The 24468-nt window shown below is 42.2% G+C and overlaps 1 protein-coding gene across 1 annotated transcript in view; it reads left to right on the top strand.

Moving 5' to 3' along the window:
* The window catches only part of LOC129816800 (collagen alpha-2(IV) chain-like), a 132314-nt gene that overhangs the window by 53161 nt on the left and 54685 nt on the right, over positions 1–24468 (top strand). The window contains exon 4 of the mRNA XM_055871701.1: positions 681–761. Coding sequence (XP_055727676.1) covers positions 681–761 — 81 coding nt within the window. The remainder of the gene's footprint in view (positions 1–680; positions 762–24468) is intronic.

The raw sequence follows: 24468 nt of genomic DNA, 5'->3' as shown, positions 1-24468 counted from the left end.
ATAGTTTTGTCTGTGTTTGTGTCCAGTCCTGTACAGGCTGCCCCGTTGTAGTAGGACTGGTATGCAGCCTAACGTCTCTACGGGGAGTCTGGGGATTTTTCACAAGCCTGTTCTCACTGTCAGAATAAAGATATCAGTCCAGGGGGGTTAATGGCTGGAAGTCCAGGGGGGTTAATGGCTGAAATGAGTCATACGAACCACTATAAAGCCCACAGACCACTATAAAGTACACATCCCAGACAGCACTCAGACTATTATACGCAGTCATGCAATGACCCGACAGTCATAAACAACTAGTCTATACAGACAGTGTACAACCACGCTATACACACACAGACAGTTCTGTATTTTATAAATATATATATATATATATATATATATATATATATATATATATATATATATATATATATATATATACAACATTCACAGCACAGCAGATCCTATGACTAAATAGACTGCTGTATACAATTAAGTGACATGCCTGTTCAACTATTCACATGCATATCCCATGTACATCCATATACCATACGGCACCTTTAAGCTACACATGAACAAATTCTACCTTGGGTTTGATATACAGTATATTTTGCGGTCATTACTCTATTACTCTCATGTGGTGAGTTATCATGATATTGTTTTGTTGTCTCTAACCCAGTCCTCTGTGTTATGTTCTCCAGGGTGGTAAGAAGGACAATGGGCCATGTGGAGGAAGAGACTGCAGCGGGGGATGCAAATGTTTCCCTGAGAAGGGCGCCAGAGTAAGTCACATTTTCTTCATTGTTTGGCTGTCTAACCCCTATACAACACTATATAACACCCAGCTCTATCTCCATCTCTACACAACTCTCCTCAACTCTATACCTATAATGAAGGTATTCATTGGCTATTCAGGAGGTATGAAAGCACCATAACAGTGCAACTGTGATAACACCCAACCAGACCTTCATCAATATGTACCTCTCTATCTGCGTAACACATGAACTCAGATCCATTACTGTTTGACTCCCAGTATATCTACTAATGGGCTATTGTCCAACCTCTTTGTCTCACGTCTTTATCACCTTATCACACATGCTGTTAGGGAAAGTGGTGAAACTCACACCATTAACTTAACAGTAAAGAGAGGGGATGGGTGGGGGGCGAACTGGACCCTCCTCTAGAGGGTCAGGGCCCTGTTAGTAAAATGGAGGAGAGGAAGGACAGAAACGGAGGACAGGAAGAGAGGTGTGGAGGAGATAGGGGAGAGGTGGGGAGGAGATGGGGGAGAGGTGGGGAGGAGATAGGGGAGAGGTGTGGAGGAGATAGGGGAGAGGTGGGGGAGAGGTGGGGAGGAGATGGGGGAGAGGTGGGGAGGAGATAGGGGAGAGGTGTGGAGGAGATAGGGGAGAGGTGGGGAGGAGATGGGGGAGAGGTGGGGAGGAGATGGGGAGGAGATAGGGGGTGAGGTGGGGAGGAGATGGGGAGAGGTGGGGAGGAGGTGGGGAGGAGATAGGGGCTGAGGTGGGGATGAGATGGGGGAGAGGTGGGGAGGAGATAGGGGGTGAGGTGGGGAGGAGATGGGGGAGAGATAGGGGGTGAGGTGGGGAGGAGATAGGGGGTGAGGTAGGGAGGAGATGGGGAGGAGATAGGGTGTGAGGAGGGGGGAGAGGTGGGGTGAGGTGGGGAGGAGATGGGGGAGAGGTGGGGAGGAGATAGGGGGTGAGGTGGGGAGGAGATGGGGGAGAGATAGGGGGTGAGGTGGGGAGGAGATAGGGGGTGAGGTAGGGAGGAGATAGGGGATGAGGTGGGGAGGAGATGAGGGAGAGGTGGGGAGGAGATAGGGGGTGAGGTGGGGAGGAGATGGGGGAGAGGTGGGGAGGAGTAGGGGAGGAGATAGGGGGTGAGGTGGGGAGGAGATAGGGGGTGAGGTGGGGAGGAGATGGGGGAGATTCATGACAGATGTTGTGAATGCAGGGAGGAAGTGAAACACTAAACACCAGGTTCATAATAATATAATGGACCAAGAGGGAGAGACAGAGGGGCTTCACAATCAACCAATACGGAGAGAGGATCTGTAAGAGGAACCAATCACTTATTGACAGTGAGCTTTGATATCCTCTTGACGGTGTGTGTGTGTGTTATCTCTTAGGAGTGAGGGTGTGTGATTACCATGGAGACCAGCTAGAAAGTCACAGGGGGCACAGTATCTAACTGATAATATGTGAAGAGTTGTATTCTAACAGAGCCCTTGTTACCGTGCATGCTTAAACTCAGACAAAGAAATGCTAAGTATTCAAACCAAAGATTTCACTCATAAATCAGCTGATCAAAGGCTGTGTAGTATCTACTACAATGTGCTCAGTGCCCAGTTTGGTTCTTTCCCACTCATCTTCAAAGTATTCTCATAGCAACTGTTAATCCCCCAGTTCAAACTTTATGTGACGTTAAACCACAAGGACACAGTTATTCAGTTCTTAAAACACAGGGCCAGTGAGAAGAAGAATGCTTTGTTACTGAGTTCTTAAAAAGAAAAGAATGTGGCTTGAGGGAATTGTAGTTTGACCCGGCTGTGTTGGGACTTGGGAATTTACCGGGTCGACTTTACAGTATGTCTCTGACCTTTACGGTCACCGTGGTTAAAGGAAACCCCATAAGGAGGAGTAGATGGGAGAGACAGGAAGAACATTCCACAGCTTTAAGGATGCGAAGACCTTGTGAGTGAGGGTCAGACCGTCTATGTTTTCTCTCTCGCTCGCTGTCTCTCTCTCTCTCCCAAGGCTGTAAGAGGGGATATCTCCCTAGTTGGCACCTTGGCATGTTGTTCCCCTGACCTTTGTTGCAGCAAACAAAAGAAAGAAAAACATCCTCTGGCCTCTGTCACTCCCTATTCTCACTCCCTCACATTCACTAGACCTAGTTACACTCTTTTGGTTCCAAAAGGGTTTTTCGGCTGTCCCCATAGGAGAACCCTCTGTGAAAATGGTTCTACATTGAACCCAAAAGGGTTCTATCTGGAACCAAAAGCGTTCTACCTGGAGCCAAAAACAGTTCTTCAAAGGGTTGTCCTATGGGGACAGCCAAAGAACCTTTTAAGTTCTAGAATCTAGATAGCACCTTTTTTTCTAAGAGTGTATACTGTATATTGATAAATTATTAATTTGTGTTTAACATTATAAACACTCGTGCTAAGTCCTCTGATGTTTATATGAGGTGGGATAGCAGGTGCGGCCTGCTATTTTGTTGAATATCCTAAAATTGCAATAGTCTGTTTTCACAATCCTCGTTTATTTTCTAAATTTGTTTAGTCTTTTATTTTACTCTTTATTGCTTTCATATTTTCACCTTAAATTTTCCAGGCTCTGAGCCAAAATCCACTTATTCTGCTCATCAGGTTGATGGATTAGTCCATGAACCAAACAGAAAAGATTCTCCTCCCAGATGTCTGTCCTCTTTCTCTCGCTCTCCGTCTTTCTTTGTCTTCCTCTCTCTCTCTATCTCTCTCTCCAACTATCTACTTCTCTCTGTATATCTCTCTCTACCTCCATCTATTGTTTCTATCTCCTATCTCTCTCCCTATATCCCTCTATCTATCTATCTATCTATCTATCTATCTATCTATCTATCTATCTATCTATCTATCTATCTATCTATCTATCTATCTATCTATCTATCTATCTCTATCTATCTATCTATCTATCTATCTATCTATCTATCTATCTATCTCCTATCTCTCTCTTGGGGTCGTTAAATAATGCAGCAGTGGACTCATATCGTTTTTCTGCTGATGGTTCGTAAACCCTTGGATTGGCAGGGGTTGGACCGCATCTGTTCAGAATGGATGACAGTTGTCTGCGGCTTAACTGGTGACCTTGCAGATATCAACATCTCCCAGGGGTCGATCATATTCATACATTGTTCTGTGTTTACGGCTGCTCGACACTATGTTGATGTGGCAATGCAGTTGTAGAAGGGCATCGACCAACACTTTCACTCTCTCGTATTCATCGGTCTGACATCTGTGTTCTCGTATTCATCGGTCTGACATCTGTGTTCTCGTATTCATCGGTCTGACATCTGTGTTCTCGTATTCATCGGTCTGACATCTGTGTTCTCGTATTCATCGGTCTGACATCTGTGTTCTCGTATTCATCGGTCTGACATCTGTGTTCTCGTATTCAACGGTCTGACATCTGTGTTCTCGTATTCAACGGTCTGACATCTGTGTTCTCGTATTCAACGGTCTGACATCTGTGTTCTCGTATTCATCGGTCTGACATCTGTGTTCTCGTATTCAACGGTCTGACATCTGTGTTCTCGTATTCAACGGTCTGACATCTGTGTTCTCGTATTCATCGGTCTGACATCTGTGTTCTCGTATTCAACGGTCTGACATCTGTTTTCTCGTATTCATCGGTCTGACATCTGTGTTCTCGTATTCATCGGTCTGACATCTGTGTTCTCGTATTCAACGGTCTGACATCTGTGTTCTCGTATTCATCGGTCTGACATCTGTGTTCTCGTATTCATCGGTCTGACATCTGTGTTCTCGTATTCATCGGTCTGACATCTGTGTTCTCGTATTCAACTGTCTGACATCTGTGTTCTCGTATTCATCGGTCTGACATCTGTGTTCTCGTATTCATCGGTCTGACATCTGTGTTCTCGTATTCAACGGTCTGATATCTGTGTTCTCGTATTCAACGGTCTGACATCTGTGTTCTCGTATTCATCGGTCTGACATCTGTGTTCTCGTATTCATCGGTCTGACATCTGTGTTCTCGTATTCAACGGTCTGACATCTGTGTTCTCGTATTCATCGGTCTGACATCTGTGTTCTCGTATTCATCGGTCTGACATCTGTGTTCTCGTATTCATCGGTCTGACATCTGTGTTCTCGTATTCATCGGTCTGACATCTGTGTTCTCGTATTCATCGGTCTGACATCTGTGTTCTCGTATTCAACGGTCTGACATCTGTGTTCTCGTATTCAACGGTCTGACATCTGTGTTCTCGTATTCATCGGTCTGACATCTGTGTTCTCGTATTCATCGGTCTGACATCTGTGTGAGAATGTCTCTTAACTCCATGATGACTACACTGAGGAACAACCCTAATCTCCCAAAACGCCATGGTGCTTCAGCTTGTTGACATCTCCTACAGAACTCGTTATTGTAGGAAAAACAGAGGCTGTGGTTTCTCAGGAAGGAGAGACTGACAGAGAGCAGAGAGAAGAGTTGATTGTGTGAGGGAAAGTTATGTTCCAGAGATGGTAATTTCATGGCTGTTTAGCATCGGGCAGAGAAGTGATTTGGCAGGTTGTTCTCTACCTCTATCGCCCACTCCCCCTGGCAGACTGTGGAGGGTTTTATACACAGAGGGCGTTCAAGAAAATATCACACTCCTCTAGGCACTGATACAAGCTCATAGTTGTTTCATAGTCAGCTATTGTGGGTTGTATCTTGTAATGCCAGTCCAATAAAACGGAGTGATAAACAAAGTGTTTGTGTCCATAATAGTATAAAGTGTTGACAAATGCATGTAAAGGGTTTGACAAGCCCCAAAATAGATGAAGTACTTCTGTCTATAGCAGGTTGGTGATTGCAAGGTATGGATATTTGAGAGGTATTTTGAGTTTTGAAGGACAAATTAAACCAAAAGCCTCTAGGCCAGAGGCCCTAGTCCAGTTGAGTGCAATCCAGTGCCACACAAAAGAAATGCTGGGTTGTTTGGTTGATCCAACTGCTGGGTTGCAGGCATTGGTCACTTAGTTGGGTTATTTACTTTAAAAAGAGCAATGTTGGGTTCTTGTGCTGGGTTATCGAGATATGACCCAGCGTGTCAGATCAAAAGACTGGAAGCGTGGTTTAGTAGGGCCGTGGCTTTCTTTTTAGCCACCCAAAAGTAAATGTCATGCCTGTTCATCTGTTCTGTTGTATAGTTATCACATGTTAAGAGATTACATTTTTGCTTTGATGAGGTTTACAGAAAGGTATGAATTCCCTAAAAGCCTCTGTAAATCCCATTCTCAGGACACAATAAGGTGGCATACCTTATTATAATATGTAATAAATAATCCTAATATTCCAGAAGGTGTAGAACTATATATAAACTTAACATGTTGAAGAGGAATGACATTTACTCTCACAGGTGGTCAATAAGATCTATCTGAAAGCCACACCCCCAATAAGCCATGCCTCCTGAAAATAAGGATTACATAAAAAAAGACCCAGCTGCTAGCCCAGTTTGAGGACTTTGAACACATGTTGTTTATCTTTGTGTTGCATAAGATGAATCAATCACTAAATGTACATACAAAAACACAGACATTAAAAACTATTTTAAAAAATCAACCTGCAGTAGAGTATGCTGGGTAAAAAGTACCTTTGTTATCATAACTTTAAAAAATGTAGTTGATGTGACTTCTCATTTAGTTTTGAGTCAGTACCACATACACATTTTAAGTAATAATGGCTTTTCAAAGACTTTGAGTTCAATTTACTAGAGGCATTTGAGTTAAAAATGCCTTGGTGTTTACAGTGTGTGTTTGCGTGTCTATAAATGGCATGATTTCCTTGTTCCATGAAACAAGGGCCATATATACATACCAAATTCCGTGCTCTCACCCGTCGTCAACTTCTCTGTCTCCATAGGGATGGAATATTTGAACAGTCTGGATTGCCATGGCCTGTCCCTCTGAGGGAAGATCTGAGAGGCCACTTGTTCTATTTACAGTGTGTGTGTGCGTGTGTGTGTGTGTGTGTGTGTGTGTGTGTGTGTGTGTGTGTGTGTGTGTGTGTGTGTGTGTGTGTGTGTGTGTGTGTGTGTGTGTGTGTGTGTGTGTGTGTGTGTGTGTGTGTGTGTGTGTGTGTGTGTGTGTAAGAGAGACAACCTTGGTGAACCTTTTGATTAGGCGTTATTAGAGAATGTCAGCATAGATTGAACTTCATCAAAAACTAAACAAACTATTTTTGACAACTGTTTGATTAACACAGTATATTGAGCCTAAGACAGTAAGATAAACCCCTAACCAGAGCAGGTTCAAGTGGGATGTGATCTGGACTGATTCACTGACAGGTTAGACATAAACCAATTTGGGTTATTTGGTAGACCAGTGCTGGCAGAATATTGTACAGAATAACCAATGGGTTATTTTGACCCAGACAGCTGGGTTGCGTGAATTACCCAAACATTGGTTAATTTAACCATCAGTTGGGTATTTTTCTTCTCATGCTGGGTTGACCTAGCATCTGGGTCTTTTGTAAATTGAACTCTCGTCCAGTGTCTGTACATGTCCACACTTATCAATGTTAAATGTACACACTAATTATTTGCTTATTTCCCAGAGTGCCTTCCCTTTCGAGTAAATTGTAGAGTTACCACCCATGACTATATTTGTTAGTGACAGAGACATGGTGGTTGCATTCATTCATTTTCTGTCCTGTGATCTTCATCAAGTGAGGTTCTAAGCAAATATATTATCATTCAAATAAAAATCTCTGTAATACAATACATATTTGTAAGCCTTTATTTTGAAGGCCTAGTTTTAGCCCAATACAGTGGCCTGAAACTCATGGTTTACAGGGAAAGTCAGCCATGCAAGTCACAGTATGCTGGCTTGCAAAGTGATGTGACATTTCTATTGGAATCCATCCCAAGTGGAGATTTCCAACCATAGTTTTTTTTATTCCCCTGCAACCTGCATTCAGAATGACTGCCGGGTTGAGAAGACTAAGACTACCTAAAACATTCAGTAAAGGGTGCAATAAATCAAACTAAACGATAGGATTAGTTTAGAAAAATGTTTATGTATATTTGAGTAGCATAACATTAACTATTCAATCAATGTACATGCAAAAACATAGATATTGAAACAAACAATTCCAAAAATGTACCTGCAATAGAGCATACTGGGAAATATGATAATGATGGGCGTTGTTTTGGTTTAACACTGGTTATTAACAACAAACACAGGGGTTATTTTACACCAATGAGTGTTCATTTAACACTAACAGAGTTAATTTAACACCTGAATCAACTCTAGAAATGTTACACAAAAAAATCAAACACTAGGTAACACTGACCGATTTTCTATGCACACACACACACACACACACACCCAACACAGGTCAAAGTGTTAACTACATTTCCTCCTAATCCGCTGGTATTTAGCTTTACATGTGTCTTAAATGTGAAAGGTCCTTCCTGTGGTGTTGATGAGGTACTAGAATGTCCTCCAGGTAGAGAAAGTGCCTTTGGGCTCTGCTGTGGTATGTGACCAGAGTGGTGGGTCAACATGGCAACCCCATGTGTTCTCCATCAGTCAGCCCTGTTGGAGCCTGTTGTTGGAGCTGGTTGGAGCCCAGGGCAGGGGCCAATTAGAGCCCAGGGCAGGGGCCACTTAGAGCCCAGGGCAGGGGCCTACTGGCTGCAGAGGAAACAATAAGTCCCGCTGTTACTCCACTCTAATTTACCTCTCAGTAAGAGAGAGCAGCAGAGCAGGGTACGTTACTTTGTAGTGGAGTGTTGCGTACGGTGTTGTGTGTTAGCAACTATAGACGTCTGTGTCAATGGTTTGTACACAGTGTGTATTTCGTGGAGTGAATATTCCATGTGCTCAGCTCTACCTCAATTTCATATCTCCCCATTGTCCAAGCTAAGTTTAAGACACATAACCTGCAGAGGGATCCCCCATCACATTGCCTTTGTGTAGCAAATCCTGATAATGGGTCAACTTCATGATGGGTCAACTTCTCAACACATTCTACTGCCCACGCTTGGACTCCTGCCCTGATTGGCTCGTTTGTCTGGTGTGCAACAGTCTAGGAATGCCCTTCACAGCTGGGGAGAGAGAGGCGGTTTTACTCCAGCCTGGGAAAGTACGATTTTTCCAGAATCGGAACATTTGACCCATATGGACACTTCAGACAGGCCAGCTGGCAACAGGGGAGAGTACAAAGGCTCTTCAGACTGGTGGATTATAGAGGTATCTCTGAGTGGAGTGGGATTGGCTATCCATGTCAATTATCTGAAAATGATGGTTAATCCCCCCCCTTGTGGTCCATTTCAGTCTCTCATCATTACAAATAATGCAGTCTTCAGGTTTTTGATGGTTGGTAGCATCATCAAAATCATTCCATGTGAATGCATACCATATCTTATTAATTTGTCATGGAGTTTTGTTAGAGGCCTGTATTTAAGTGTTACACTCCTCTCTAGTCTTTCCAATTTGTAATCGTATCATCTGTGGTGTTATTTAAGTGATAACCCTGGCTTTGAGGGCATTATCACTTTAATACAACAGGTTACCAACATATTCAAATAATGATTGACATATTTTCATTAAAAACATTATTTTGATGAATTTATTTATACTATTTCATCCTTCCACAAGATAAAGTCCTGACACAAATCTAGGGTTGCTACCCAAGCCGACTGGTCGTTAGTTCTGTTGGTTCGGTTGCCAGAAACGCGACCCAGTCATTCAGTCTTTTTGTTTGTTCTGTATCTATGGACGTGACCCAGTCGTTTGTTCTAAATGTTCCATTGCCATACTGGCTGGCAATGTTCTTATACCTTGCTTGCTAGCTAGCCAACTACAGCTAACTTGCAGTCACACCAAACAGTGCAGCCAGAATAACAACAAAGTAGCTGCATTTGCATTTGTTTAAGATGTTTTCGAGTGACAATTATTTGGTACATCCATAACAATGAGCTAATGAGGCGTTATTTCACCTGGCATAGAAAATGTGCTCTCCCGCCAAGACACTGTTGTTCAGAGGAGCTAGCCAACAACACAGCTAACACAATCACTTCAAACTGAAGCTGGAAAGACTGCAAACTAGCTATGCTTTGTTTCATTGTACCTTTTTTCAGTTGACATTTCTTTGTATATGTCCATAAAAATTATGCCAGCTGATTCATGATTTAGACTGGCTGAGAAACATTGCCTGCCTGTCTGTCTCATCCTGGCTCGTTCATTAATATGGGACAGCTGTAGATTGAATTTGAATATTGAAACAATGTTGCAAATATCGGAGAGAGACAGCAAGGTTTATACAAATCTCCGCTGTTGAAAACTAAATGTTAGTCTAAAAGAAATTTGAGATAATGTCTCGATGCTTTTTATAGTGGAGATCAAGTTTCTAAATTGCTTGGCTGGGCTGATGAGACAGTGGATTGCTCAGTCAGATGGAACAGAGTAAATAGGCATTTTAATGTCATAGATTAAGCCGGTGGTAACTTGTGGAATAGACACAGGGTTGGAATGTGGTTTTAACCAATCAGCATTCAGGATTAGACCCACCTGTTGTATAAACGTTGTTAATCCGTTGGAGTTTACAGACTATGTTCAATGATAATGGACTATAATGTAATTGGCTGTTGTCCATGTGTCAGTCAACGCAAAACGTAGGGGATACTCCCGCCTTGTCATTACCGCTCAAATACTCCCATTTAATGATGGTATCATCATCTCAAACTATGCATGAAAAATTCCTTATGAATGCATTCCTGAGTCTAGAACTTCTGTCCCATATTTTATTCCATTATTTATGGAGTATTATGTGGCTTTTAAGACTATTGAACTCCCCTAAAGTCATTTTAATATGTTACTCTATCCTCAGTGGTGCCATATGAAGTTTTAATGCCATATTTCCTATGTGAGGAAATGGAGTGTGTCTTTTGAGAACTATGGTAAACAGAAGGAGACGATGGCCTGGGGGGCTAGACTGTATGGAGCTGAAATGGCCCTAGAACGGTGCTGATTCATGTAACAATGGCTTTTAGGGGCCACACGCCCCTATTTGATTCCCTTAAACACACACACACACACACACACACACTGCAGCTGGGTCCAGTTCTCACACACATGTGTCTGGGCCTCAGACCACAGATGTCTCATTCCAGCAGCGTGAGGCAATCACACAGGTGTAAGGCTCACAAAGACCCCTGGGATACTGGAGGGCCAAGCCCTGCTGTTCTCAGCCTGAGATCCCCAGAGCCTTGATATTTAGCACACACACACACACGCACATGTTGTGTTCTTCTATCCTCGTCGGGACTTAAAATGTATTTCCATTCTAAATCCTATTTTCCCTAACCCCTACCCTAACCTTAACGTGTAACCCTAACCCAAACCCTAAACTTAACTCCAACCCAACCACTAACCTCTTACCCTAACCTGTTGGAAATGTCACCATGAGGGAGAATGTTTCTTGTTTTACTATCCTTATGGGCACATTTGGGGATTTTAGGTCCCCACAAGGATAGAAGAACCAACCCACAATGAATCCAGAGTATGTCTGAGAAAGAATATTGCAACATTGCACGAAGACCTTGGTCAACTGCATCATGTGTAGATCTCTCCATCCCTTTTTCTCTCTATCTCCATCTCTGCATCACTCTCTGGGCCCTCTCTATCTGGGCCCTCTCTATCTGGGCCCTCTCTATCTGGGCCCTCTCTATCTGGTCCCTTTCAGTCAAGTGGGTTTGCACGTGCACCCTATTTCTACACAGTGATGCATCTGTAGAAATGAGATCTGAGTCTAAACACATTAAGGCTAATGTAAACGGCCCACAGCAGCTGGACAGATGTACGGTCCCTGTGTTAAACACTCCTTCACTCCTCCACGAGAAACAGAGAGAGTGACGTCAAATGACACACATTGTCTATCCTCCTCCTCTCATCCCCCTGTTTTTTTTCTGCAGGGAGAGACATGGGATAATGAGTCAGAAGAAGTGTATGTTTTAGGAGGATGAGAGCAGGGGGAGACAGGTGTTGACAGAAATGTTCTCACTGGTCCCCCTTCTTTCCCCCTGGATGCAGTTTTTTTGTGTTTTCCAGACTATTTCATTTTCAGCAGCCAAACATATTTATATAATATACTGTATCATATCCCCCTTTGTTTGTCCATATTGCATGTGATCCTTTCACAAACATTTTTATATAAACAGGCCCTGGGAGGGTTTTCAGAACTAGGCCATGTAGCCATGGAGAGGGAAAGACGGGAAGCTGATCTGCTAACCTCTCGCTGGCTGGATCACTGAGATCTAAACACACTCTCAAATGTAAACATAATCTCCCCAGACATGTATTCATGCTGTTTGATTTCTCCTCGGGCCAGCCAGTTTGGGACCCCTCCTCTCCTCATCCCCTCAGGGGGACACTGAGACCCAACATCCCCCTGGGCACCATGGAGAGGGGCAAGGGGATGTTGATTTTCAGGGAGTGTGTCCAAGAGAAACATGGGGGCTGGGACAGGGCACAGAGGGGCTGTACTCCACCTGAACCCCTCTGAGTCTGGGTCAGGGCTGTGAGAGGCAGAGCGACAGAACACATGGTCCTGGTACTTACTAAATACATCCTCCCTCACTCCTTGCTTACTCCCTCACTCATAATTCCTTGATGCAATGCTGAAAAGGATCTGAGACCTGAAAAGGTTGGATAGGTGAAAGCAGTGTAGGGTGGAAACCTTATACCATCACAAACAGGTCAATTTTCTAAGTATCCAGAGAGGTCCCAATGGCTCAGGCAAGTGACAATACCCACAGCTTCAGGTTACAGAACCATTAGAACCTCAGGGTTTCTACTGCACCATCATTCACCCCACAGATCTCACTCTCTACATGAGACTCGTTCCATTCTCAGTACATTCTAAAAAATGCTGGGTTAAAAACAACCCAGCACTGGGTAAGTAGTGGACAGAACACACACTGGGTTATTTTTGACCCAGCCAGTTGGGTCACTTCGTTGGGTTATTGAGCTATGATCCACTGGGTCAGATTAGAAGACTGGAGTTGTGGCTTAGTAGGGGCGTGGCTTTCAGAAGGTTATTTATGGTCACCCGTAACATGTCATTCTGGTTAATCTTTATGTTGTATTATCAACATATTAAGGTTGATCGCTGACACTTTTGTAGTTTAATGAGGCTTACACAAGTTGAGTTCTTCAAGTGCCTATGTGTATTCCAATGTTAGTATGCAGTAATTACTTCTTTGTTATGATATTTAAATAATAATGTTATTAAATGTATATTAAAATATGTACTGTGCAAAGATATTTAAGGGAAAAATAACATGATGAACAGGAATGACATTTACCCTCATGGGGGGCCAAAAATACCTAACTGAAAGCCATGCCTCCAATAGGCCATGCCTCCTGAAAATAACCTATGGATTACATTACAAAAGTACCCATCTGCTGGGTCAACCCAGCATGAAATTGAATAAAATCCCAACTGATGGATAAATGAACTCATGTTTGGGCAATCCAAAGGCGTAGCTTTCAGATAGTTATTTTTGGCATCCTGTCAGAGTAAATGTCATTCATTTTCAAGCTGCAATAAATAACTTTTGGGCACCCTGACCAAATTATCATAGAAATGTGAGTTATAGATATGTAATTCTCATTGAAAGCAAGTCTAAGGAGTTGTAAATGTGTTCTATGGGTGCTATTTATATACTTCCAGTTCTTAAGTTTTGTTTTTGCGTCTTTTGGTTTTGTACACAAGCTTCAAACAGCTGAAAATATAATGTTTTTGGTTATGGAAAATATATTTCACCACGGTTTAGATGGAACAATGAGTCTCTACACAATAACTGCTTGTTTTGTCACATAAACTGAAATTAGGCGAACTGTTCGAATTTTAGCAACCAGGAACTGGAGTAGCGATTCCTGCATATTGCACCTTTAAGTTTGTACATGGCGAATTCAAATTTTCCTTCAATATTTTTGCACATTACATATATTTTTATGTAAAATGAATAACATTATTATATAAATATTATAACTAAGTGGTAACTATCCCAACATAAAGCCCCACAGTGGAGGTATCATAATACCCATAAAACCTAGCGGTGAAGCAGGGAAATGGTTCCAATCATTTTTTCCCACCATTCATTTTTCCCTTAGGTAATTTTAGAAACACTTAAAATAAGGGCTGTGTTTTACCCTGGCGGGAAGTTCTAATAACCATGTAAATCTCTCGGACATCTCTAGCTGACACCTTTGCTAAGAGGTTTTGTGTCCATTTTTTTACTTGCACAAGACAGTTCACAGAATTGTCTATTTAAAAACGTTTTGCCAATTTATTCATTAGCTAACATTAACTAATTGTTAATCCAGCGATTATTACCTTCGCCTCAATTTGGAAGTCTCGTCCAGATCCTCATGGCATTTGTAGTTCTTTATGATAGCCACATTAGCAGCTAACTAGCATTTCATCTTGAATCTCCACAATGGAGGAGGAGCTTGATATTACTTCATTGGGATTGACTGTTTTGAATTGGACCTAGAGAGGGGACGTATGTGCTACGTGTAGATGAGGGACAACTCACTAAATCTCAGTTTAGTTAGTGGGAGGGGTATAGTGTGTGTGCATGCTGTGTGTGTGTGTGTGTGTGTGTGTGTGTGTGTGTGTGTGTGTGTGTGTGTGTGTGTGTGTGTGTGTGTGTGTGTGTGTGTGTGTGTGTGTGTGTGTGTGTGTGTGTGTGTGTGTGTGTGTGTGTGTGTGTGTGTGTGTGTGCGTGCATGCACGAGTACAAGTCCCTGCTTTTCCCAAGGCCTGGAGACATTTTACAGCATGGATCAGTCACAGACTAAATATCCCAAAGCTCCTTAGGGAGAGAGGCTAAACCAACGGACAAAGAGCTAATAAATGGGCTGTGGTCTGGGGATCAGAACAGTTTGAAAACTAAAGCCTTCTCAGACATTACACTTCTTACGTTAAACTTGTATTAACACAAATTAACCTCTTCAAAATCTTCATGTCACATTGATTCATTCCACATTCCTTCACTCTGTGAATACCTATAGTGTTTGTTGTAGATCATTGGTCGTCACATCCACATACTGTACATGTATGGACATACAGTAAATAGTATGTATACCCTCGATGTCTGTCCATGAACGTACATACTGTATGTTCATAGATGTCTTCATAGATCACAGATGTCTTCATTGGGGTGGCAGGTAGCCTAGTGGTTAGAGTGTTGGACTAGTAACCAAAAGGTTGCAAGATTGAATCCCCAAGCTGACAAGGTAAAAATCTGTTGTTCTGCCCCTGAACAAGGCAGTTAACCCAGTGTTCCTAGGCCGTCATTGAAAATAAGAATTTGTTCTTAACTGACTTTCCTAGTTAAATAAAGGTCAAATAAAAAATACAAAGATATTCACTGACAAACACACACCTTCATACACTCTGCCTATCTGTCAAGGTATTACTTTCATCAATCACCCTTTCAATTTTAGGCTATCGCCTATCACCTCTGACCCTCAACCCAAATCCCTCTCATACATCAGGAATCAGACCCAAGGGATTATTCTGTTGTTCCCCGCCCTCAGACAGACAGACATTCTGTTGTTCCCCGCCCTCAGACAGAAAGACGGACAGACAGACCTTCTGTTGTTCCCCGCCCTCAGACAGAAAGACGGACAGACAGACATTCTGTTGTTCCCCAGCCTCAGACAGAAAGACGGACAGACAGACATTCTGTTGTTCCCCGCCCTCAGACAGACAGACATTCTATTGACCCCCGCCCTCAGACAGACAGACATTCTGTTGTTCCCCGCCCTCAGACAGACAGACATTCTGTTGTTCCCCGCCCTCAGACAGACAGACATTCTATTGACCCCCGCCCTCAGACAGACAGACATTCTGTTGACCCCCGCCCTCAGACAGACATACAGACTAGAGGTCGACCAACTGTGATTTTTCAAAGCCGATACCGATTATTGGAGGACCAAAAAAGCAGATGCCGATTAATCGACCGATTTTATATATATTTATACACTGCTCAAAAAAATAAAGGGAACACTTAAACAACACAATGTAACTCCAAGTCAATCACACTTCTGTGAAATCAAACTGTCCACTTAGGAAGCAACCCTGATTGACAATAAATTTCACATGCTGTTGTGCAAATGGAATAGACAAAAGGTGGAAATGATAGGCAATTAGCAAGACACCCCCAAAAAAGGAGTGATTCTGCAGGTGGTGACCACAGACCACTTCTCAGTTCCTATGCTTCCTGGCTGATGTTTTGGTCACTTTTGAATGCTGGCGGTGCTCTCACTCTAGTGGTAGCATGAGACAGAGTCTACAACCCACACAAGTGGCTCAGGTAGTGCAGTTCATCCAGGATGGCACATCAATGCGAGCTGTGGCAAAAAGGTTTGCTGTGTCTGTCAGCGTAGTGTCCAGAGCATGGAGGCGCTACCAGGAGACAGGCCTTTGTGCAAGGAGGTGCACTGCCAGAGCCCTGCAAAATGACCTCCAGCAGGCCACAAATGTGCATATATATGTCACGTTCCTGACATGTTTTTCCTTTTTCTGGTATTTATTTAGTTGGTCAGGGCGTGAGTTGGGGTGGGTTGTCGATGTGTTATTTTCTGTGTTCGGCCGGGTATGATTCTCAATCAGAGACAGCTGTCAATCGTTGTCCCTGATTGAGAATCATACTTAGGCAGCCTGGAATTCACGTGTGTTTTGTGGGTGTTTGTATCTCGTGTCTGTATTCGTGCCACACGGGACTGTTTGTCGGTTCGTTTCTCTTTTGTCCTTTTGTTTCGTTAGTGTTCCGTTTATTTTGTTAATAAATAATCATGGACACAAACCACTCCGCGTATTGGTCTGATCCTTCTCGCCTCTCCTCCTCGTCCGAGGAGGATTACGACGACCGTTACAATATATATATTTGTAATAATGACAATTACAACAATACTGAATGAACAATGAACACTTTTATTTTAACTTAATATAATACGTAAATAAAATCTATTTAGTCTCAAAAAAAGTATGAAACATGTTCAATTTGGTTTAAATAATGCAAAAACACAGTGTTAAAAAGCTAACGTTGTAATTGTCATTATTTCAAATATATATAAAAATCGATACCGATTAATCGGTACTCAAGTGTTTAATTGGTATATTGTAATTACATCGCCACCATGGCCTATTTATTGCCTTACTGTCACCACTTCCGCGAAGTCGGCTCCTCTCCTTGTTCGGGCGGCGTTCGGCGGTCAACGTCACCGGTCTTCTAGCCATTGCCGCTCCATTTTCTCATTGTTCCATTTGTTTTGTCTTGTTCCCTGCACACCTGCTTTACATTCCCTAATCACACTGCATGTATTTATTCCTCTATTCCCCCCCATGTCTTTGTGTGAAATTGTTTTGTTACGTGTTTAGTGTGATGCGCCAGACTGGTTTTTCCCCCCGGGTATCGTATTTTGACCCGTTGTATGTATTTGTCATACATTTGTATATTTGTGAGTGTTTTTGCGCTGATTGACTTTTACCTGTGGCTGGAGGATTTTTGACGCAGTTGAGTCCGTTTGTGCTTTTGCCAAATAAAAGTGCGCCTGATCACAACTCACTACTCTCCTGCACCTGACTTCGTACGAGTAGCGCACAAGCCTGACACTTACCTCCCTTATCTTACCTCATTTGCACACACTGTATATAGATTTTTTCTACTGTAAATAAATAAAGGTGAAATCAAATAAAAAATATTGGCTTTTTTTGGTCCTCCATTAATCGGTATTGGTATCGGCGTTGAAAAATCCAAAATAATCGGTCGACCTCTAATTTCTACGCTTTCAAAATCTCTCTCTCACACACACACACACACACACACACACACACACACACACACACACACACACACACACACACACACACACACACACACACACACGCACACACACACACACACACACACACACACACACACACATGAATCTTAACCCCCTGTCTTGCCCTTGTGCTGAAGCAGGCCTGTGGACTATGAAGAGGCAGACTGTTTATAAGTGATAGTCTGGGAGCTTGTCCAGAACTAGTTTGGCATCACTGGGCCCTGGTCGGCCACGCACAGAGCAGCTCTCTGATGAGGGCATGCTGAATGATACACTGCACTTACAGAGGAGTGTGTGACTTCAATTACATCTCTGTCTAAAGTTTGCCAAACAGACACACACACACACAAGTATGTAAGCAATTAGTCATGCGCCGAGGCTGCTTGTCTTTGTCTTTAAAAGGTAAATGTGAGCTCCAGCTCTTCTACAGAAATAATGGCTGCCAATAAACACAATGAGAGAGAGAGAGAACTTAAGAGGCTCACACACACACACACACACACACACACACACACACACACACACACACACACACACACACACACACACACACACACACACATACACAGTGTGAGGAAGTCTGAGGAAGGTCAGAGCCACTGTGTGTATGTACTGTATGTTTGTGTGTGTCACACCTGTGCCTCTGGTTCTCATTACTGAGTGTAAAGTGGACTTCCTCACATTAGACCAGCTTAGACCAGGCCTTTGTTTAGTTAGTGGGTTAGATTCAGTCCCCTCTCTTCTAATAGGGATCAGATCCCTCCTGATCTTTACTTTCACACGGCACAGCTAGAGTCCTGCTGAAATGTTGGAATCGTATTAATGATCCCAGTCCAAAATCCCCCTCACACACTCTTATAGATGTGTGTTGGGTCATTTCACCGGTGACTGCCAGTGATAGTGGGGGTACGCTAAAGCATTTGGAGAGAACCAACATGATATTGCAGTGTATGGATTGATGTGTAGGTATGCAGCAACAGGTTAACAGTATTGCAGAGGCTTATGAGCTTTCGTTGAGGCTCTGCTTCAAGCAGACAGAACAGCTGCAAGAGGGAGAGAGATGAGAGAGGGGAGAAGAGGCTTCAGTGCTGTTAAGAGTTCTGTCAGTAACCCATCGACACACACCTTTACACACCACTCACTCCTCACATCTGACAGTATGTGTGTGTGTGGTTAATACAGTGTTGTAACAATGTACAAAATGGTTAAAGCACACAAGTTAAAATAAGTAAGCATAAATATGGGTTGTATTTACAATGGTGTTTGTTTTTCACTGGTTGCCCTTTTCACTGGTTGCCCTTTTCTTGTGGCAACAGGTCACAAATCTTGCTGCTGTGATGGCACACTGTGGAATTTCACCCAGTAGATATGGGAGTTTATCAAAATTGGATTTGTTTTCGAATTCTTTGTGGATCTGTGTGATCTGAGGGAAATATGTGTCTCTAATATGGTCATACATTTGGCAGGAGGTTAGGAAGTGCAGCTCGGTTTCCACCTCATTTTGTGGGCAGTGTGCACATAGCCTGTCTTCTCTTGAGAGCCATGTCTGCCTACGGCGGCCTTTCTCAATAGCAAGGCTATGCTCACTGAGTCTGTACATAGTCAAAGCTTTCCTTAAGTTTGGGTCAGTCACAGTGGTCAGGTATTCTGCCACTGTGTACTCTCTGTTTAGGGCCAAATAGCATTCTAGTTTGCTCTGTTTTTTTGTTAATTCTTTCCAATGTGTCAAGTAATTATCTTTTTGTTTTCTCATGATTTGGTTGGGTCTAATTGTGCTGTTGTCTTGGGGCTTTGTGGGGTGTGTTTGTGTTTGTGAACAGAGCCCTAGGACCAGCTTGCTTAGGGGACTCTTCTCCAGGTTCATCTCTCTGTAGGTGATGGCTTTGCTATGGAAGGTTTGGGAATCGCTTCCTTTTAGGTGGTTGTAGAATTTAACGGCTCTTTTCTGGATTTTGATAATTAGTGGGTATCGGCCTAATTCTGCTCTGCATGCATTACTTGGTGTTCTGCGTTGTACACGGAGGATATATTTGCAGAATTCTGCATGCAGAGTCTCAATTTGGTGTTTGCCCCATTTTGTGAAATCTTGGTTGGTGAGCGGACCCCAGACCTCACAACCATAAAGGGCAATGGGCTCTATGACTGATTCAAGTATTTTCAGCCAGATCCTAATTGGTATGTTGAAATTTATGTTCCTTTTGATGGCATAGAATGCCCTTCTTGCCTTGTCTCTCAGATCGTTCACAGCTTTGTGGAAGTTACCTGTGGTGCTGATGTTTAGGCCGAGGTATGTATAGTTTTTTGTGTGCTCTAGGGCAACGGTGTCTAGATGGAATTTGTGGTCCTGGTGACTGGACCTTTTCTGGAACACCATTATTTTGGTCTTACTGAGATTTACTGTCAGGGCCCAGGTCTGACAGAATCTGTGCAGAAGATCTAGGTGCCGCTGTAGGCCCTCCTTGGTTGGTGACAGAAGCACCAGATCATCAGCAAACAGTAGACATTTGACTTCGGATTCTAGTAGGGTGAGGCCGGGTGCTGCAGACTGTTCTAGTGCCCGCGCCAATTCGTTGATATATATGTTGAAGAGGGTGGGGCTTAAGCTGCATCCCTGTCTCACACCACGGCCCTGTGGAAAGAAATGTGTTTGTTTTTTGCCAATTTTAACCGCACACTTGTTGTTTGTGTACATGGATTTTATAATGTCGTATGTTTTACCCCCAACACCACTTTCCATCAATTTGTATAGCAGACCCTCATGCCAAATTGAGTCGAAGGCTTTTTTGAAATCAACAAGTCATGAGAAGACTTTGCCTTTGTTTTGGTTTGTTTGTTTGTCAATTAGGGTGTGTAGGGTGAATACATGGTCTGTTGTACGGTAATTTGGTAAAAAGCCAATTTGACATTTGCTCAGTACATTGTGTTCATTGAGGAAATGTACGAGTCTGCTGTTAATGATAATGCAGAGTATTTTACCAAGGTTACTGTTGACGCATATTCCACGGTAGTTATTGGGGTAAATTTCTCTCTCTCTCTCTCGCTCTCTCTCTCTCTCTCTCTCTCTCTCTCTCAATTCAATTCAATTCAATTCAATTGACTTTATTGACATGGCAAGTTCGTTATTACTTACATTGTCAAAGTATACATATCGAAAAATAAAAATCAAATATATATGTATATATATACAAAATATATATATATTTATATATAAATAAATGGTGGGACCAACAGCAATAATAACAGTAGTAGTGGACATGGGATTACCATTAACAACAACTACAACAACAATATTAATCAGAACAACAATAAATTAAAGCAACAGTAGTAGACCAGTGTCAATATGACTTGAGAAGACATATGACCTGGTATGAAAGACAAAACAAAACTAAGCTAAATGGGAAATATTATCAACATTACTTTGCATTTTTCACTGGCTGTCCCTCAGGTTGTGGCAGGAGGACACATATTTGGCTGCCAAAACTGCACATTTTGGCTTTTCACCCAATAAATATTTGATTTTTTCTTCATCTTTTATAGTTTCAAATTCTTTGTATTGAGTTATAATTTTGGGAAAGAAATATGCTCTTAGGTCTGAGTATTTGTCACAGTGTAGTAGGAAATGCACCTCTGTCTCTACCTCTCCTCTGGAGCAGAGTGAGCACAGCCTGTCCTCTCTGGGCAGCCAGGTTTGTCTGTGACGACCGGTCTCTATAGCCAGACGGTGCTCACTGAGTCTGTACCTAGTCAATGTTTTCCTCAGTTTTCTATCAGTCACAGTGGTCAGATAGTCTGCCACCATGTACTGTCTGTTTAGAGCCAAATAGCATTGAAGTTTACTTTGATTTTTTGTGGTGTCTTTCCAATAGGTTATATATTTTTCTTTTTGTTTTGTGATGATTTGGTTGGGCCAGATTTTCTGAGGGCTGTCCCAAGGCTCTATGGGGTTGGTTTGGGTTGGTGAACTGAGCCTCAGAACCAGCTGGCTGAGGGGACTCTTCTCTGGTTTCATCTCTTGACATTGTAGAGCTGTGTGATGGAATGTTTTAGGGTCACTTGTTTTTAGATGGTTGTAAAATTTGATGGCTCTTTTTTCTATTCGAATGAGGAGGGGGTATTGGCCCAATTCTGCCCTACATGCGTTATTTGGAGTTTTTCTTTGTACTTGCAATACAGTCTTGCAAAACTCTGCATGCAATATTTCAGTTGGATGTTTGTCCCATTTAGTAAATTCATTATTAGAGAGTGGACCCCATACTTCACTGCCATATAGAGCAATTGGTTCTATAACTGATTGAAAAATTTTGAGCCAGATTCTAATTGGAATTTCAATTTTGATGTTCCTTTTAATGGCATAGAATGCTCTTCTTGCTTTGTCTCTCAGCTCATTCACAGCCATGTGAAAGCTACCTGTGTTGCTCATATTTAGTCCTAGATATGTGTAGTTTTTGGTGTGTTCTAATAGAACTGTGTCCAAATAGAATTTATATTTGTCATCCTTATTTCCCGACCTTTTTTGGAATATCATTATATTTGTTTTTTTTAGGTTAACGGTCAGAGCCCAGGTCTGACAGAACCTGTGAAGACAATCTAGGTGCTGCTGTAACCCCTCTTTAGTGGGAGACAGCAGCACCAGGTCATCTGCGTACAGCAGACACTTGATTTCAGTGTTGTGTAGGGTGATACCAGGTGCTGCCGATTCTTCTAATGTTTTTGCCAATTCATTAATGTAGATGTTAAATAATGTTGGACTTATTGGGCAGCCCTGTTTCACTCCCCGCCCCTGAGAGAAGAAGTCTGTTTGCTTGTTGTCAATTTTAACCGCACATTTGTTTTTAGTGTACATTGATTTAATAAAATCATATGTTTTCCCTCCAATACCACTTTCTATTAGTTTATAAAAAAGACCTTCGTGCCAAATTGAATCAAATGCTTTCTTGAAATCTACAAAACACGAGTAGATTTTGCCTTTGTTTTGGTTAAGTTGTTTATCAATTAGAGTGTGGAGGGTGTAAATGTGGTCTGTTGTACGATAATTTTTTAGAAATCCAATCTGGCTTCTGCTCAGGACGTTGTGTTCGTCAAGGAAATGATGTAGTCTGCTATTTATAATACTGCAGAGAATTTTCCCCAAGTTGCTGTTAACGCAAATTCCTCTGTAATTATTTGGGTCAAATTTGTCTCCATTTTTATAGATTGGTGTGATCAATCCCTGGTTCCAAATATCGGGGAAAATACCTGCAGTGAGGATAATGTTGAAGAGTTTGAGTATTGCCAATTTGAATTTGTGGTCTGCATATTTGATCATTTCATTTAAAATAACATCAGCACCACAGGCCTTTTTGGGTTGGAGATTGCATAGTTTTTCCAATAATTCTTCTTCTGTAATTGGGGTATCTACAGGATTCTGATAGTCTTTGACTGCTAATTCAAGGATTTGTAATTTTTCTTGTATATCTTTTTGTTCTGGGCTCTTTGTTATATTGCTGTAGAGGTTTGCAAAGTGATTTCTCCACATATCCCCATTTTGGATAGCCAATTCCTCATGATGAGGTTTGTTTAATTTATTCCAATTCTCCCAGAAGTGGTTTGATTCTATGGATTCCTCAATTCCATCCAGCTGATTTCTAATGTGCTGTTCCTTTTTTGTTCTTAGGGTGCGTTTGTATTGCTTCAGTGTTTCCCCATATTGAAGGCGTATATTTTTGTTGTCTGGTTCTCTGTGTTTTTGATTAGATATATTTCTCAATGACTTTCTTAGATTTTTGCAATCATTATCAAACCATTTTTCATTATCTGTTATTTTTGGTTTGCTCTTATGCTTCTTTAGATTAGCCAAGGAGGCTAATTTGTCAAATATAAAGTTTATGTTTCTAACGGCCAAATTTACACCTTCATTGCTGAAGGAGAATGTTAAGGCTAAAAAGTTGTCCAGGAGAGATTGTATTTTTTGGCTACTAATTGCTTTTTGGTAGATGTCTGTACTGTTTGCACTCCATCTATAGGCTTGTTTAGTACCATGTAATTTATTGGGCCGTGATGCTTCATGGTTGGGTTCTGCTCTTCTCAGATACACTGTGATTTTACTGTGGTCTGAGAGAGGTGTTAGTGGGCTGACTGTGAAGGCTCTGAGAGACTCTGGGTTTAGGTCGGTGAGGAAGTAGTCTACAGTGCTGCTGCCAAGGGATGAGCTGTAGGTGTACCTACCAAAAGAGTCTCCTCTCAGCCTGCCATTGACTATGTACAGACCCAGTGTTCGACAAAGCCTCAGGAGCTGTACTCCGTTTTTGTTTTTCACTTTGTCATAGTTGTTTCTGTGGGGGTATGTGGGGAGGGAAAGGTTATTGCTTCCTGGTAGGTGTTTATCCCCATGACTGTTAATAGTGTCTTGTTCTTCTGCTGTTCTAGCATTCAGGTCTCCACAGACCAGTACGTTGCCTTGGGCCTGAAAGTGACTAATCTCTCCCTCTAGAATTGAGAAGCTCTCTTCATTGAAGTAGGGTGACTCTGAGGGGGGAATGTATGTGGCACAGAGGAAGACGTTTTTATCTGTCAAGATAGCCTCCTTGTTGATTTTTAACCAGATAAAGAATTCTCCTGTTTTGATCAATTCGATTGAATTAATTAGTTCAGATTTATACCATATTAACATTCCCCCTGAGTCTCTGCCCTGTTTGATTCCTTTTAATTTAGTGGATGGTATGATTATCTCCCTATAACCTAGTGGACAGCCAGTGGAAACATCACCTCTGCACCATGTTTCCTGTAGTACTACAATATCAACATCATCAATTTCTTTCAGGAAGTCTGGGTTTCTGCTCTTTAGCCCAAAAGCAGAGGACTTCAATCCTTGTAAA

The sequence above is a fragment of the Salvelinus fontinalis genome, chromosome 19, assembly GCF_029448725.1.
Source record: "Salvelinus fontinalis isolate EN_2023a chromosome 19, ASM2944872v1, whole genome shotgun sequence".
Lineage (NCBI taxonomy): Eukaryota > Metazoa > Chordata > Actinopteri > Salmoniformes > Salmonidae > Salvelinus > Salvelinus fontinalis.
This window is presented reverse-complemented; position numbering and strand designations above follow the sequence as displayed.